Source organism: Podarcis cretensis (assembly GCF_951804945.1).
Source record: "Podarcis cretensis genome assembly, chromosome: 6".
Lineage (NCBI taxonomy): Eukaryota > Metazoa > Chordata > Lepidosauria > Squamata > Lacertidae > Podarcis > Podarcis cretensis.
Genome location: NC_137175.1, coordinates 75,083,059 through 75,099,890, shown reverse-complemented (window position 1 = coordinate 75,099,890; position 16,832 = coordinate 75,083,059). Strand labels below are relative to the sequence as shown.

The 16,832-nt window shown below is 42.6% G+C and overlaps 1 protein-coding gene across 3 annotated transcripts in view; it reads right to left on the bottom strand.

Annotated features, from left to right (window-relative positions):
• Window positions 1-951: 951 nt before the first annotated feature.
• The window catches only part of RPAP2 (RNA polymerase II associated protein 2), a 53,504-nt gene continuing 37,623 nt past the window's right edge, over window positions 952-16,832 (bottom strand). The window contains exons 12-14 of one of the 3 annotated variants that reach the window (XR_013840028.1): window positions 3,048-3,197; window positions 1,563-1,681; window positions 952-1,517 (exon numbers count right to left, since the gene is read on the bottom strand). Coding sequence is in view for 2 of the 3 variants with exons in the window: in XM_079981410.1 (XP_079837536.1) it covers window position 2,135; window positions 3,048-3,197 (151 nt within the window). In the remaining variant the exon portion in view is untranslated. Of the gene's footprint in view, window positions 2,136-3,047; window positions 3,198-16,832 lie in introns of all 3 variants that reach the window. The other 2 variants (XM_079981410.1, XM_079981409.1) reach the window with 2 other exon arrangements.

Here is a 16,832-nt window from a genome sequence, read left to right as displayed (position 1 = left end):
TTTAAGCATGAGGATTCTCCATGTTCTGCCTATACCCAATGGCAGCACTTCCTACTTAGAAATAAGATCACCTATGCTAGACAATCTCATCTTTATAGTACATGGGACTTTGTCCCCCAAAGTAAAAATTGTGCATCTCTCACCTGGCTCAATTTGCCTTCTGAATAATAGGGCTGTAAAGGAAAATAGCACCTCGACCGACTCCACCTTATGAGCAAAGTGAGGGAAAACAAAGCCCATATCTCCCCCTCCCCACCAAAAAATCCCCAAACCTGCTGGAGATGGAAAAGGGCAGTCAAGTTAAGAGTTCCAGCAGTTAACAAGTTGAAATTGGATGTGTGTGTGTGTTAAATGGATCTATTATTCAGAAACAAATACATCCTCTTAAAAGATTACAAGACTAACACTTACTTTTTTAATGTAAGCTCAAATGGTTGTAGAAGACTAAGCACTGAGCCTAAAATAAACCTGTAAAAATCATGCTGCTAAGCTGACAGGAAATGTAAAAATAAAGACCTGGTGAAAAGATAGGGCAAAAACAACAATATTATTTTCCTCTTCTATAGATCCTGCCCAGCGCACTCAGGCTCAGACACCCTTCTGTGGATGCCCCTCAAAACACATTTGGAAGAAGCAGGGTTGTGCTAGCAATGTAGGCTGCCAAGCAGCTGACCTAACTGCAGATACTGTAAAGGCAATACGCTACGTGGAACATAACTGTGGAAAGGAACGGGTGCTCTCTGGTTTCTGAAGATGCAATCAGGGATTTTATAATGCAATCTTAAAAGCTGAGGATGGAAACCTCCACAGTACAATACCATCGTAGAGCAAAACTAAGTCTGATAGGCTGTTTGGTGATAAAGTACTCCAATAAATAAAAAGAGGAGAAGGACCATGGATCTTCTCTGGAACTCCTTGAAAGAAAGGTGGGATAGAAATCAAACAATTAAGTAAATAAGCAAAATAAGCACTTTATTAAGAAGTTCCATATCATAATAACCGTAGGATGTTATATTATTTTGTGACTACTGCAATGACAATTCAGATTATGTTTATTTGATATACTTTACTAAGGCACTTCTTTCTGGGGAGGAAAAAATCAAAGAACTGCACCTTAGATTTGCTTTAACTTTTCAGAAATGCTGACACAATTTCCTTAGGAAGTTAATGGCACACGGCCACACACATAAAATGTTGGTGTTCCATTATAGTGATGAAGAACCTTTTGCCCTCCAAATGTTGATGGACTACAACTCCCATAATCCCTGAACAAAGGACATGATGGCTGTGGCTAACAGAAGTTGAAGTCCAATAGGATGTGGACAGCCACCCCTCCATTAGGGCAACTTGATGAAAATAGTGAAAGAGTCGGAAAGATGATCTGTCTCAGTGTTCAAATCTTAGCGTAGCCCCCTTATCTGAAGAAATGAGAAAGATGAAAAATATTCATCATATAAGAGCTTCAGTTTGGCTTGATGTATTCAACGGTTGTGTTAAATTCAATGGTGAATTACAGATCAGCCTTCGTTCATATCACTGTTTCATACAAACTCGACCAATGAGGTTTTATTTTTGTTGTTTTCCCCATTTGGTGAACTTAATTTAATTTGTTTGGCAATGTCACTTCACATCTTGATCCAATTTCAGCATAGCAAAAGAAGCACATGATGGTCAACTTATTCTGCAGATAAAAGAACAAGGAAAAGTTCCATCGATATCATGAAAGCATCATTATCAAACCTACTGTATTACAGTTTCATTTGCAGTGACATGCTTAATCCGGTGAATGCCGTCTGATTCGGTGGCATTTGATATGAACTCAAATTCGCTCTTAATCTGTAATGTCCCAAAAGTATCAAGCCCTAATTGTGTGAAAAAGTTCATCTATACATGGAAACAGAAAACAGTAAATAAATACTGAATTATGTTAAATGATAACAATCTGCAAGGGCAGAGAAATACATCTTCTGAGAGGGAGATCTGAAATTGCAAGCCTCATCCAGGATGCTGAACAAAAGTTAACAGCTGGTGCTCCCGTGAAGATGGAGCTGCGGTGTTGGAGGGGCCAAAAATACGCCATACTGGGGCAGGCCAGGAGAGGAACATCAAAGGCCTCCCTTTCCTCCGTCATGCCTCTGGAATGAGGGAGAAATCACACAAATCATTTGTTTCCCTTCAACTGGAATCTACCAGAGGGAAACTTGTAAACACATATAGGCTTGTGGTGCTAACCTACTTCCCTCAGTGTCGGTGGAAAGAGCCGTTTGCAAAAATAAATAAGTGTGTGTGTATGTGTGCACAGTTTGGGTTTTTTGCAATCTTGCCTTCCTGCCAAATCAGCTTTTTGTGGCCTGAATATGTACATACTTGGGCCCTATCAATCTTGCTTCATGCATCTTCTGTTTTAAAACCTTTTATCACCTCGCTCCTGTCCTCTCAATCTCCTCTGGCTTGTCCACATCCTTCCTACAATGTGGTAACATGTAACTGAACGGAATGCTTTGGCTGGGGCCAAACAAGCACTGACCAGAGTGATGCTCTGCCTTAAATTGAAGGCTTTTGCTAACTCATTCCAAAGCGGTGTTTATTAAATGTTTTTAGTGATCACACAAGGTTAAAGAGACAAATGGAACCATCTTGATAAGCAATAATCTTATCTTTCAGTCCCAGTCATTTCCGTGTCAACTCCTCCTCTCTCACCCCTCCAATGCAACCGGTGTGCTTATATTTTTAATGACACTGGGTGGAATCCAACTGAGATCTTTGTGCTTATGGAAGGGTTTTGGATCCTGCAAACACTTAGAGAAGAGCAGGGGGAGGAAGGTTTTTTTTGGGGGGGTGTTTGTTTTGCCAATTTGCTCTTCTTACTGCAAGCCTGCATACAACCTTCTACCCTGCTCTGGATGTTCCCTCCGTGGAGCAAAAATCACCTCTATCCCTCCATTAGCAAAAGTATCCCCTTCTGTCATCACATGAAACCAGCTGGATACCACTCACAGACAAGATGAAGTTGTGGCAGATGGGGCACAAATGAAAGAAGAACTTACCAGTATGGAAGACTATCGCTTCTGAATATTCTTGTTAAACTTTCAAAATCTTCATTTTTGAAGTGTAATTCTTCAAGCAAAGTAGCCAGGAACTGCGAATATCCTTGGCTGTGCTGGGAACTTGCAAAGATGGGAATGTTTTGCGACAACCTGAAACATGATGTTGAATATTTAAAAATATACACATTTACAGTTCCGAATAGGGTGTGAGAGAGGGGAGAAAACAGTCCCTTTAATATAACCTAGAGGAAACTGTAATAAAGTCCAGTAATTATTAAACATCAAATATATCCCTTGCCAAATACAATTACTAAACTAGCAGAAGCACATCCAGGGGGAATTCCTGACCCAAGTCAGTGCAACACACATAATGCTTCAGGACTATTCATTAGGATATGATATTTGACACCAAGGTCCCAATACAAAAGAGTCATGCAACCTTTTGCGCTTAGGAAGTCATGGGCAACAATTGTGCACAGTGGACCCAGATAACACACAAGGATAGGCATCTTTGCATCTGTCTTCACCGCAGAAGACACAGGGCTGATACTTGTGCCTGAACTGATTCTTCCAGGAAGGGAGCCTGATGAACGACAAATATTTGTGACAAGTTCGAGCTCTTATTGACCGGCAAGGGTCTGGAGAGTATCTGTTGAAGAGTTCTTAGAACTCAAATGTGAAATTGCTGAAGTTCCATCAAAAATATACAACTTGTCACTAAAATCGGCCTCTGTATCATAGGATTTGAAAGTGGTCGCTGTAACAAAGAAGGGATTGGGTGGTGGTCAGAAATTATAGGCCAGTTAGCTTGGATGGCCATCTGTCATGGATGCTTTCGTTGAGATTCCTGCATAACAGGGTTGAACTAGATGAAGCTCATGGTCCCTTCTAACTCTTCAATTCTACGATTCTATAAGCTATGTTTGTGTGTGTTTGTTTTGATAAATATACTGAACTTGCCTTGTTACGTTTCATGATTTCTACAAAACACCAGGAAACTTCCCCACAGAACAGAGGCCTTTCAGATGGTTATTTAATTTAACTTTACCCACTGCCCGTGGGCACATAAAATATGGATAAGATAACTCTCGGAAAAGGTGGGTCAATGGGGAGAGAGCGAAAGGCAATCAGAGCAGTGCATTTTCTTAGCTGTGCCTTGGCTCCTTGAAGCATCCGAAATCAGGCTTTGGAAGAGCCTTAGCAAGAAGCAATGGTCAGACCAACAGAATAGCAGCTCAAGATATCATTTTATGAAGCTCAGAATGACGAGAAGAAAATCTTGTTACTATTTTAAAAGACCACCGCTGATTTCCTCCCTTAACAGCACTGTACGTGTGTGTGGCTTTTTTTTAAAAAAAGGTGTTGAACTCAGGAGGTAAAATGTCAGTCCGTAAGAAGAAAAACCAGTCTGTCACATGTGAACACAGAACGGTAAAGCTGCCAGCAGGTTAAGGGTTTTCATGATCTCAGATGCACCTCAATTCTAAAGTTAAAAAAATCCCAAGACAAGAGCAATTGGACTAACAGCACCCCGAGTGATCAGAGGCATCTGCAATGCTTTGTCCATGAAGCCACTTTCGCAGACCCTGAAGGTTCAGAACAGCCCTCCCAAACTCCCCCCCCTCCCTAACTAGTAGCTTTTTGATTCAGGCACCTCCCTTTCAGCAGCAAGCTTTGCCCATGTTGGCAGAGACCACAACACCAAAGGGAAGTGGTTTTCAAACTGTGTTTCAGGGAACTCGGGGGGTTCTTCAGAAGCTTGGCAGGAATTTCTCAGATGGGAGATAGAAATGGATAAGCTTACTTGGAAGAACCAGGCTGGTGTAGAGCTTAAGAATGTTGGACTGAGTGGGTGGGACCCAAGCTGAAATCCACAAAGCTTACTGGGTGACCTTGGGCCACTCAAAGGCAGCCACACCTACCTCACAAGCTGGTTGTGAGGATAACATGGGGGTGGGAAGAAAACCATGTACAATGGCTTAAGCTCCTTGAATGAAAGGTAGGAAATCAGGGACAGGGAACCTTTTTTCAGATTGAGGGCCACATTCCTTACTGGTTAACCTTTTGGGGGCCACATGAAAGTGGCAGGCAGGGCCAGAGGCAAAAGCAGATGGTGCAGTGGGTGTAAATGTTACCTTTGCCTGTTAGACTACTTTCTAGACACACCAGGGCACCTCTCTCTATCCATCATGGGCTGGCTGGATGCAGAGGAGTGGTGGGAGGCACCAGCTGGGGAACCCCCAGGGGACCCCCAAGGGGAGAAGACTCAGAGCCAGGGGGTTGCTGGCAGGACAACAATGAGTGGTCAGAAGTAGAAGAGGGAGCAGACTGGGAGGAGGAGGGGGTGTCGGAAGCTGAAGAGGCAACAGGGTTTAGTGAGCAGGAAGAGGCTGTGGCAGAGAGCAGTTCAGAATCAGCGGCAGAGGCGGAGGAAAAAGGGGGCCAAGAGGTAGCAATGAGTCAGGCTGGTGAGGAAGCCAGGGAGTCTCCCCCTCCTGCTGTGATAAGCTCCCCTTCCCCTGGTGCCCCAGAACCTGAAGGGGTATGAAGAGGGCAGAGCAAAGACAGACAAGATAAAAGAGCCTCAGATTGCTTGGGAAGGAACCAGGGGAAGAGGAGCTGTGGGAAGGCAGGGAACTACAGTCTTGGCAACTGCCTCATAGGGGCAAGTTCCGCCAGGAAGAGTTGCTGCCTGGTTTCTTCGAATACAGAGCTCCCTGAAGCTGTGTGAGTTATTGCTGATCTGCTCCACTGTAAAGGGCTAATTGGGATCGTAAAGTAATTAGCCACGTCACGCCTATTAATTATCTCAATAACCGGCCCTGACAGTGTCCTCCATCCAGGCAAGTAAGAAGCCATGTAAAAATTCAAGGACACATTCCGGCAAAAAATAATAACTGGGGTGTGAAGTTCAGTCAGTGAGGAATGTGGCCTGGGCAGAACGGTTGTGGTTGAGGAGGCAGTGTAGACCAGGCAAAGTCCTGAAACCTATACAGAGAGGCCAGCTTTGGCCCCTGGACCTGAGGCACCCCAATCTACTGAATCTCCACTGTAATGTGCAGTCACAGAGGATTCATGAGAACGTCCTAGGGCACACCTTCAGTTCACGAGAGGCCAAGGGGCAGCTCATCATCAAGAACTGAGTGGGCATCCTAAATGGCTCTCCAGAATTCTCTGCAACATGCCAATGCTAAAGTCCCGCCCCCCCCCGGCGCTGCTATAGGGCAGTGGGGGCAGAAAGCTAACTGAGCTAGCATGTTGCGACCTTGGCTTTAAGAAATCTCTCCCTTTCCCTTTGCAATCATCTAACTCCCCCACCCCACTCCTCAATTACTTCTAAGTAGTAAGGCAATAATTCAAGGTTTGCCTATAGGCGGCCACCTACGCAGAGAAACCAAGTGCTGGGTTTGCACTAAAGAACAAAAAATGTACCATGCATCAGATCACAGATGAGAAAGCAGTGCAGCCTTGATACCCTTCCATCCAGCATATGGCAAATAGGCCTTGGCAAAGCTAAGAAAAAGCTAGAGTGTCAAGAGTACATCCAAACGACAGACTCCTATTAAGCTGCCTACTCCACAGATGCTACACATGAAAAAGCTGAGTGAAAACTCATGTTAAGACAAGCAGCAGCACCAGGCTACTATTAAGCAAGCTATTAAGCGACAGCTGGTTAACATGAACAGCATTTGCAATTCTCCCTCTTCCCTAACAAAATGAAGAAATGATAAATCCCTAGCTTTTTATAAAATACTTTCCCTGTAAGCAGAATCTGCCAGTGCGGTAATAATATGCACTCAAGTACTCTAGTATTAGAATATTTTAATTCCCCCCCTTTTTTAAACCTGAAAGTAAATCTTGTAGACCTTTTTGCAGCAAATGTTATTTTCTCTAACACCGATGTACCAGACTACATCCGTGCAGAATTGAATGCACATTTCTCAGTCCAACCCACAGATTATATTCAATTACTGGATTTGTCCTGATATAATAAAAGCAACTGATATGCATACAGTGAAGTATGCCCCGTTGATCAGCAAAGGATGTCCCAGGTAAATGTGTATAGGACTGTAGCCTTCCCCAAGACAGGACTAGAGTGACAGTAGCATAGGATGAAAATCACGGACACATTGCCCCTTGTCCACTCCTGCAGTGCTGCCAGAAGCCAAGCCACAGTTCAACTTAGTGTTACAGTGAGGGCTCAGTGGGACTTACTCCTAGGTAAGATAGCTCAGTGGGTTAGAGCATGGCGCTGGTAATGCCCAGGTTGCAGGTTTGATCCCCGTATGGGACAGCTGCATATTCCTGCATAGCAGGCAGTTGGACTACTACAACTCTACAATTCTATTATTCAAAGTACGAGAAAGATCCAGAATGTGGCAGCTAGACTTGTGACTGGCAGTGGCCGCCGGGTCCATATAACGTCGGTCATAATGGATTTTCACTGGCTCCCAGGATGTTCCTGAGCACAATTCAAAGTGCTGGTGCTGACCTTTAAAGCCCTAAACAGTCTCAGCCCTGTACACCTGAAGGAGCGTCTCCACCCCCATCGTTCAGCTCAAACACTGAGGTCCAGCACCGAGGGCCTTCTGGTGGTTCCCTCACTGTGAGAAGTGAAGTTGCAGGGAATCAGGCAGAGGGCCTTCTGGGTAGTAGTGCCCTCCCTGTGGAACACCTTCCCATCAGATGTCAAGGAGATAAAGAACAACACAATTTTTAGAAGACACCTGAAGGCAGCTCTGTATCAGGAAGTTTTTGACGTTTGGCATTTTATTATGTTTTCTATATTCTGCTGGAAGCCACCCAGAGTGGCTGGGGAAGCCTAGCCAGATAGGCGAGGTACTCCTACTACTAATATCATCATCATCATCATTACTGCTACCATGTAGCACAATCTTATATCAGTTTCTTCAGGTGCAAGTCCAAATAAATTCAAGAAGACACAGGTGCAGGTAGGACTGCAAGCAGGTGTGTCCCGTCCAGTGGGGTGGAAATGCTAGGTGAACTTCCTGGCAAGTGGGTCACTGTTCCTCGGAGGTGGCAGGGAGGTCCTTGCAGGGCAAACGTGCCAGCTAAGTCTATCCTGCGCAACGTACTGACCTTCCCGCCTGCCTCGCCAGCTCCCTCCCAGTAAACCAAAGAGACCCACTTGCTGGGAAGCTAGTGTACGGCTTTGCCCCATCCAATGAGCCGCTACAGACGGCTCTAGGAGTCCTACAATGCCAGGCTAGTTAGCAAATATCATGACTTTGTTTTCTCAAAGCTAAATATTTAATGGAATGTGATCATACAGAAAACGTCTCCCCGAGCGCAAGGCATGTATCAATGCGCACTTACAATAAAATAATTCAGTGCAGCCCTTAACGCACACACAGACAAAAACAACAGTCCTACAGTCCATGTTCTGCTGCCTCGGGAGCTTCAATAAATCATTTGCCCAACAACAGTTAAGCAATATAACGAGGGAAGATTTCTTAAGAACTGCTTACTTAAAATGCACATTCCGCATCTGAAATCTGACATCGTAACATTCATTAGAAGCGTCCCAAGGAGCAGAGTGAAACATAAACCCCAAATGACCCATTGCGCCTTGACTTAATCATGTTAAAAGGTTGTCATGAAAAAGATCCTGCGTCTTGTTTAATGTTTAAAAGTTCTGCTTTTTCCATGGCACCCCTGAGCCACAGGTGGAGGAGAGACTGGATGTTCAGATAAAAGTCATCTGGGCTGCTCCCAGCGCCATTCCTAAGATCTTCCATGAGTGACAGTCTCAAAATGCCACTATTATATCAATGATATAGACCTGCTTGGAATACCGTGTACCGCTTTGGGGGCAACAACCCCTGGAAAAAGGATATTACAGAACCAGGAAAATGGCAACTAAAATGATTGAGGGGTTGAAATGCTTTCACAATAGGGAAAGGCAGGAGTGCTTGGGCTTTTGGAGCCAAACTTGAGTGTGATTCTAACCAAGTCCACTCTAAAGTAAGCCTTACTGATTTCAAGGCGGTTTACTCCCAAGTAAGTGGGATTAGAAGTGAAGCCTAAGGCTGAAATCCGGTAGCTTTTATTCAAAGTAGCACCAAGATTCTTGTTCAATTAGCGCAAAGATTTACCCTTGCGCAGCTGAACTTAGCAGAGTGACGGGAATAGAGGAGACATAGAGTCCAGAGAGAGAAAAGAAACTAAGAATACTTTTCAGAGGTAAAACAAATTGCATTTGATAATGAGGAGGAATGAAACAGAGAGGTTCTTCCTCCAATATAATATTTGAAAAGTGCGGTGGTGCGAGGCTCACCCAGCATTTGGCAGCATTCTGGGACTTCTACAGTGCAGGTAAGTTGATGCTCCAGCCATCCGGATCTGTGTAGGGTTTGCTCCTTAGCTTTTTTCTTCTCCCGAAGATATCCCACAAGGCAGTGGAAGTTTGGGGTCAGAGTTTTCTTTCTCCCAAATAGGCTCCCTTCCCATGCTGTCGAGCCCCACCTGGCCCTCACTTCCCTCTATACAGCATGTGCAGAAAACGCCTTCTTGACCGTTGGACTATTTATCTCATCCGCTCTATCTGCCGGAGCCCGTCTTTGCATGTTGGGAAAGGTTTGAGACCCATTGGTTAAAGACATCACTTGTATGGAAGAGACATCATTTCCCCAACATTTATAAAGTGCCCTCCATTTAGGCAGTACCCAAGCGGTGTTCTGAAATAGAATATAAAGCCTAATACACATAAAAAGTCAGTATTAAAACTTGAAAATAACCTTTATATATAAAAAAACCAGGAGCTTTTTTATTAGGAATTGGTAGGTACTGATATCCCAGAAGAGCAGAAAAGACTTTTTATGTATGCGACAACAACCGCACGGATGCTATTAGCCCAGAGACGAAAAGAAGACAAAGTCCCTACCAGAGAGGAATGGCAAACCAAGCTGTTGGAATACGCCAAACTGGCAAAACTGGTCGGAAAGCTCAAGAACCAAGAAGACCAAAATTTCAATAAAGAATGGGGGAAAATTATAATTTATCTAGGAGACCATTGTAAGCAGATGAGAACATTAGCAGGATTCTAATAACACTTGTAATCTAGCAAATATCATGGACAATATGGAGAGATATAAAATATGGATTATGAAACAATATGCAGTTGAAAAGGACTCATGGAGGGGAGGGTGGGAAGTCTGGAGATTCAGAGAAATCTCTATAAATATGGATATGTATTTTGTATTGCTATAATTCGACACTTATAAAATCAAATAAAAATTATTTCAAAACAAAACAAAAAACAAAACAAAAACTTGAAAACCAGCAAGTGTTTAAAACCACAGAAACAAAACTGATTGATCTGAGAAAGCGTGGGAGAAAATAAATGTCTTCAACAAATGTCAAGGATAGCAGAATGCCGCACGTTGCTTCACTTTTGAGGCAAGAGAATTCCAGAGAACTGGTGCTAAAACACTTAAAAGACTTTCGCCGCAGGGACATGTGGCAGAATTAGCAGGTCTTCATCCACACACACCTCTGAGTGACCAGGGTGGGATGGAAGGGGAGAGGCAGCTTCTCAGATCCTGCCCGGATACATATAGGGCTTTATAACCCAGTAGGAAAACCTTGAATCTAGCTCAGTAGCAAATTGGCAGCCAGCGTAGCACTTTCAACGAAGGTGTTGCACGTTGTTGATAGACTGTCCCGTAGGTTGCCCCAGTGAGAATTGGTCCCAGAGGCTGGCACTGGCAATCGGAATACACAGTGCACAAGCAGCTAACATCAACTGTGTCAGCCGTAGAATTTTTATTGGAAACGTTCTGCCTAATTTTGCTCTGCTTTCTCATTTCTCCGCACAAAGTTCAGCTACTTTTTCTTTGCCCTTTCAGTTGCCAACTACGTGCAGGTCAAGACGCATCGCAAAAGGTTGTGGGTTTTTTTGCAGCTTGAGCCTCATTCTGAGAAACAGTTCGGTTTTCAGAAAGCTCCCTCGGAATAGGAACCTGCTAGGTTAATAGATTTCTCTTCCGTCTCTATAGCTATGTATGGAAGCTTTGAACTCCTTACTTGTTGCATAGATCTTCTGGCAGATCTTCTGACGATTTCGGCTTCTGAATTTCCCTTTTGTTTTTTCCTGATTCTGTGCGGAGCTATGTGTGCCCACTGAAATAAACGGGTTTGTGTAACTAACTTTGCACAGCAATGCAGGCTCCCGTCTCCCTTTGGCCGATTAACATTATATGTAATTTTATTTTATTTTATTTTTATTAAAGATTTTGTTGATTTACAAAAGTGTGTGCAATGTATTATATGTCATTTTAAATGTATGCGGTGTGCGTGTTTATTGGTTTGTTTTTGCTTTTGTTTCATTATATATTTTGTGTTCTCATATTGTACTTTTATGTTGTGAACGGCCCTGTGACCTTTGGATGAAGGGTGGTATGCAAATCTAATAAAATAAATGAATAAAGAAATATGTGTAAAGCATGTCGAATGGACTTCCATTAATGCTGGATATCTGTTTGACTTAAATTGTTAATTAGTTCTGAATATTCTGATTCTGAGAATATTGTGGTGAGAGGATCCCAACCCATCTTTAGCTAATCTTCACAGCCCTGTGGCTGATATTCTAAAGAAATCTACAATCAGAAGAGTAAGCCGGGTCCTAAAACATTTATATCTTAGGTCTCAAAAAAGGAAAGGATGAAGGTACCAGATGTGCCTCTGTGAAGAGGGAATCCCGTAGCTTGGGGGCAAGGTAAAGCCATTTCGAAAACTCCAGAATGTGGTTATAGATTTATTTTATGCCCTTTATGCCTCCCTCCCTTTCCCAGCCTCTTACATACTTAGTGTGCATGTGCCACACATTCTCACACACATTCCAGCACATTAAAGTCCATGACTTTTGCAAAACCAGCCCTGGTGTTCTGAGCATTTCAGCATCAGAGCAAAGAAGGGGTTTCTATTGCTGGCGAGGCTACTATGAGATTGGGCTCTAATCTGTATTTTGGGGGTATTCATGATCTCTAGAACTTGCACAGTCCTTGGAAACTGCTAGTAAAGCAAATCATGAGATGTTAAAAATATTTCATCATGTAATTGGTTTATTTGGTTGATCAGTCACAGATAACTGCATGAATGACATTATTTATATCAGCGCAGACTCTTGTGATTTACATTAATCTACACAATCTGGCGCCTTGAAAGCAATGAAAAGGCCTATTGTAATGTTATTCTGACCTCCTTGTCTACCATCATAGCCTCCATTCCTGAATGAAGTTTTCTGATTCAAATGCCCATAGCTCGTTAATTTCCTTTATCTAATTGTATTTGAAGCAATGTGCTATGCAGAATCCTACTGTGGCAGCTACTGACCACGGTAATCTGTGCATTCACTCAGAATGGATCCACATGATCGTATTATGACCTGACTTAACCATTCACTGTTCGGTGGGCCTGAGCGAAGGGCAGCTTTCCTTGCCCCAGTGCAGGGTCAATGCCACCCATGGTACTGACATCTTGCAAGCAGTTTGTTCCCCTTTATGAAATTTTAAAGCTCTGTTCCAGGTGGCCACAGGAGAGCAGACATTTTTGTGTGCTGGGCTCCCCGTTTGTGGAATGCTCTCCCCAAGGAGGCTCTCCTTGTGCCTTCATTGCGTATCTTTAGGTGCCAGTCCAAAACACCATTTAATTAGCCAAAGTCCTGGGAGAAGAGCTATCTGTGGCCTTTTGAACTGCTTGTGGTGGTTAATATATGAAATAGAATAATGTATAATAGATGAAATGTGTGATGTGATAGGAGGAATATGTATTTGGTGAAAAGTGTGCTATTATGAAGTACAACAACAACAACAACAGTGTGGATCACTCCATGGAGAAATTGATCCTCAACAACAACAACAACAGCAACAACAGTGTGGATTGCTCCGTGGGGAAACTGATTTTGTTCCAAGTGGACATGGCTTAAAATTGCGCTGTAAGAAAGAACAAAAGAATCTCTCTCTCTCTCTCTCTCTCTCTCTCTCTCACACACACACACACACACACACACACACACACAATGCTCCATGTAATCAGTTTCCCCATGGAGTGATCCACACTGCTGGAGAACATGTCTGAATATTGCAACCACATTAATAGGACTACTACCCTGCCAGTTCAGAGCTCTTTACTACTTTATTAGTAAGTACATCAAAGTGGTGAAAGGTTAACTCATTCACATGATTCTGTGTACGGATCAAGAGAAATGGGAATCAAACCTGCGGCGAATCTGCCAAATGCCATATCTCAGATTTGCAGCTGAGCTTTCACACATCAGAAGGGTGCCATCATTACTTGTATTAGAAAATTGCAAAAAGACGACCATATAAAATACCAAATAAAATTATGATTAAAACTTGTGAGTTTTTCTAATATGAAACCTCCTTAATACAGAAGCTTATATGTATACAAAGAAAAGGAGATATAACAAAACTGTTAATTCTCAGGATTCTTTGGAGGAAGCCATGACTGTGTAAAGTGTTTTAATACTGCTTTAAATGTATAGTGTAGAAGTAGCATCAGTAAAGATATTCCACTGGTATAGTTTATTTAAATATGAACCAGGTCCAGATAACCAATTACTTAAGATTAATTAATTCTGTCTGAGGAAGGAAAGAACCTTTCCTAGATTCCAATTAGTGCCTCCTACAGTCCTTGAAGTCAGATTAGCAAAAAATATCATACAACATAAACTTCTGGCACTGTGGTTTTATTGAGGGGAAGGATCTCCCTCATTATTTGTTTAATTATTTTCTGACATAAGGCACTGGAAGGAAATACTGATCTTCTTTTTTAAAAAAGTGGTACCCTGATTTTAAAAAAATCACATTAAGTTACTGGATAAGTCTGATTTTATCAGTTATCTCAATTTTATTTTTGTATGTTACATGAAGGCAAACAGTTACCAACAAATTACATTTTGAAACTGGCTTGATGGAAATCAAAATCTAGTTAAATAGCGGGCTCAGCTGGATTTGAGAATCATGTCATTTGACGAGTTTTCATTGATTTACACTTAATTCTGTTCTACTTCTCATCGTGTTTGTTGTATTATATCTTACACACACACTCCCAGCCATATTCCAATGTGTCTGTTGCGTTGCTTAAAATCTTCACATTTGGACCGACAGATTGCCAATTATTATACTGCCTCCTTTGGACATTTTTGTTATCGGGAGTTAAGTTTTAAAAGTCTTCCCTTGTAACTTGCATTTAAGTTTTAAATGCAAGCTCGACAAAACACACATTGTGGCAGAGAGAATCGTGTTAAAAGCAAAAAAAAGAAGAACCCAGGTGCCTCTGGAGTGAAGATTTTCCATTAGAATGCATGAATATTTGATGGCTGGTCTTGAATGGGAGCATCTAGCTTACCAACATCCACATGCAGCATGTTTAAGGGCAGACCCAGCGCAAGGTTTTCACGCCATTTGAAATTCCCGATCAAGCCAATTTTATCGGAACAAAAGTAATCCAAGGCTGCAGTCCTAATCCCTCTATGTTGATAGCAGTAGGCCCCTCTCTGCTCGCTTGTTGACCTACAAGCAGGTCGCTCTTTGCTGGTAGCCAACAAAAATAGGGTGTTCGGGGGGCAGGGCGTCTAAGGTCTTAGATCCAAGAGATCTAAATCCATAGGCCTCCTAGCTGTGCTGTACACATTGCAAATATATATATATAAATCCCCCCCACCTTCCACCCTTTCAGATGCAATGTTCACTCTGCTGCTCTGGTTCTCTCTGGCCCCATTTAAGATTGCTCTGCAAAACTTTTATTTTTAATAGTAAATATTTACACTAGATGTTTTAATACTGGCCTATGAATAGCAAAGGGGGGGGAACCTGTGCCGTTATTCACCCCCAAACCCACATTTTACCAACAGGACAGGCTTGCATTTACTTCGCTGAATCATAAGAACAGATTGGCCTACATTTCGATTTTCATATTTGACATCTGCTTTAACAGATACTGAATCCTCTTAAAGAACAAAGGCTACTTGGAGTCCAGTTTTAAGTGCCACCCAAAGCTCCTTTACTTACAGCGAAGATGGATTTTGCAGATCGAGTGCTGCCTATGTTTTATTTAAAATTTCATTCCGGTATGCTGATGGGTTCACAGCCCGGCGTTGACGCAAGTTCTTTTATTCTTTGATGGCAAATGAAACTAAATGATTCATTCATGTGTGTGTGTTTTGTACACTTACAGGCAATACACTTGAATCAATGCTGCAAAACAACCACCACCACCCCAACGCACAAACGTTTTCAACTCATCATCGTGCAAGTACTGAAGTTCAACCAAATGTTAACTTAGCTGACTGCTCCCACTGCTGGCAGGCACACCTCATGCAGCCCAGCCGAGCCCTGATTTAATCACAATAATGGTTGGCTATTTTCAGAAAAGCATGAAAGCAAAAGCATGGGGGGGGGGAGATGGTTTCACTTTTCACTTCTGATATGCAAGCCCGGTATTGATATTGCTCACAGCTGAAGGGACGAAAAACTGTTCCCTTGCATTAAACAGGGTAACTGGGTCTCTCTAACTCGATAAAGCTGTTTATATGGTCTGGTTCTTTCTAGGTTGATGCTTGTGGGCTTTCCACAGGCAGAAACTATTCCTGCGTTGCAAGGGGTTGGACTAGATGACCCACAGGGTCCCTTCCAACTCTACAGTTCTATGATTTAGCTTCCCATGGGGAGAACATGATGATGGAGTACGTGGGCTTTTAGCCTAATGCAACAGGTCTCTTCTTACGTTAAGACCAGCTTTCTCTTAAAGTAACTCACTTGCCAAGGGCTTCTCGCGTGTAGAGACCCCCCTTCATTAATCCAGACAGGAAGGAAGTGGTACTTGATCAGTAGGACACCGATACAGCAACAGGGTTATTTATGCATGCCACTATGCCGCCCCGTGTTTTGTTAGCCCCAAAATGGAAATCGAGTGAGGTCTCAACCAAAGAAGAATGGCAACTTAAACTGATGGAATATGCACAGCTTGCAGATCAAACTTATAGAATAAGAGAAGAATAACGTTTGTTTAAAGAAGATTGGAAAATGTTTATTGACTAAATGGGGGGAAATTGTGTGCACTTGAAAACGTTGGCAGCATTAAGATAAATTCAACAGTGTAAATAAGTTTTGATGGAAGTAATAATGGAATACTGGATGGTTTAGTTTATATAAAATATGCAGGGATTTATGCTATGCAAAATGAACCATGGAAAGAGAAGAAGGGAATTTGATATTTTAAGGTTGTTTAAATGAATTTTCTAAATTGTAAAACAGAAAATTTAATAAAAATTATATACCGTATTTTTTGCTCTATAAGACGTACTTTCCCCCTCCTATAAAGTAAGGGGAAATGTGTGTGCGTCCTATGGAGCGGATGCAGGCTGCGCGGCTATCCCAGAAGCTAGAACAGCAAGAGGCTATCTCAGAAGCCAGATCCCTCTTGCTGTTCTGGCTTCTGGGATTCAGAGTATTTCTTTTCTTGTTCTCCTCCAAAAACTAGGTGCGTCCTATGGTCTGGTGCGTCTTATAGAGCAACAAATACGGTGTGTGTATATGTATATATATAGAGAGAGAGAGAGAGAGACTGGGCTTTAGCTGCTATAAAACGGAGCAGCAAAAGTTTTGCCCAGAGCCAGTGTTTGAAATCTGCAAATCAGCTCCACTGGCTGTCACTCCATTTCCAGGCTCAATTTGAAGCGTTGGTCATTACCAACACACCTCTACAGTTCAGGACTCAGGAGCATAGGAAGATACCTTCTAC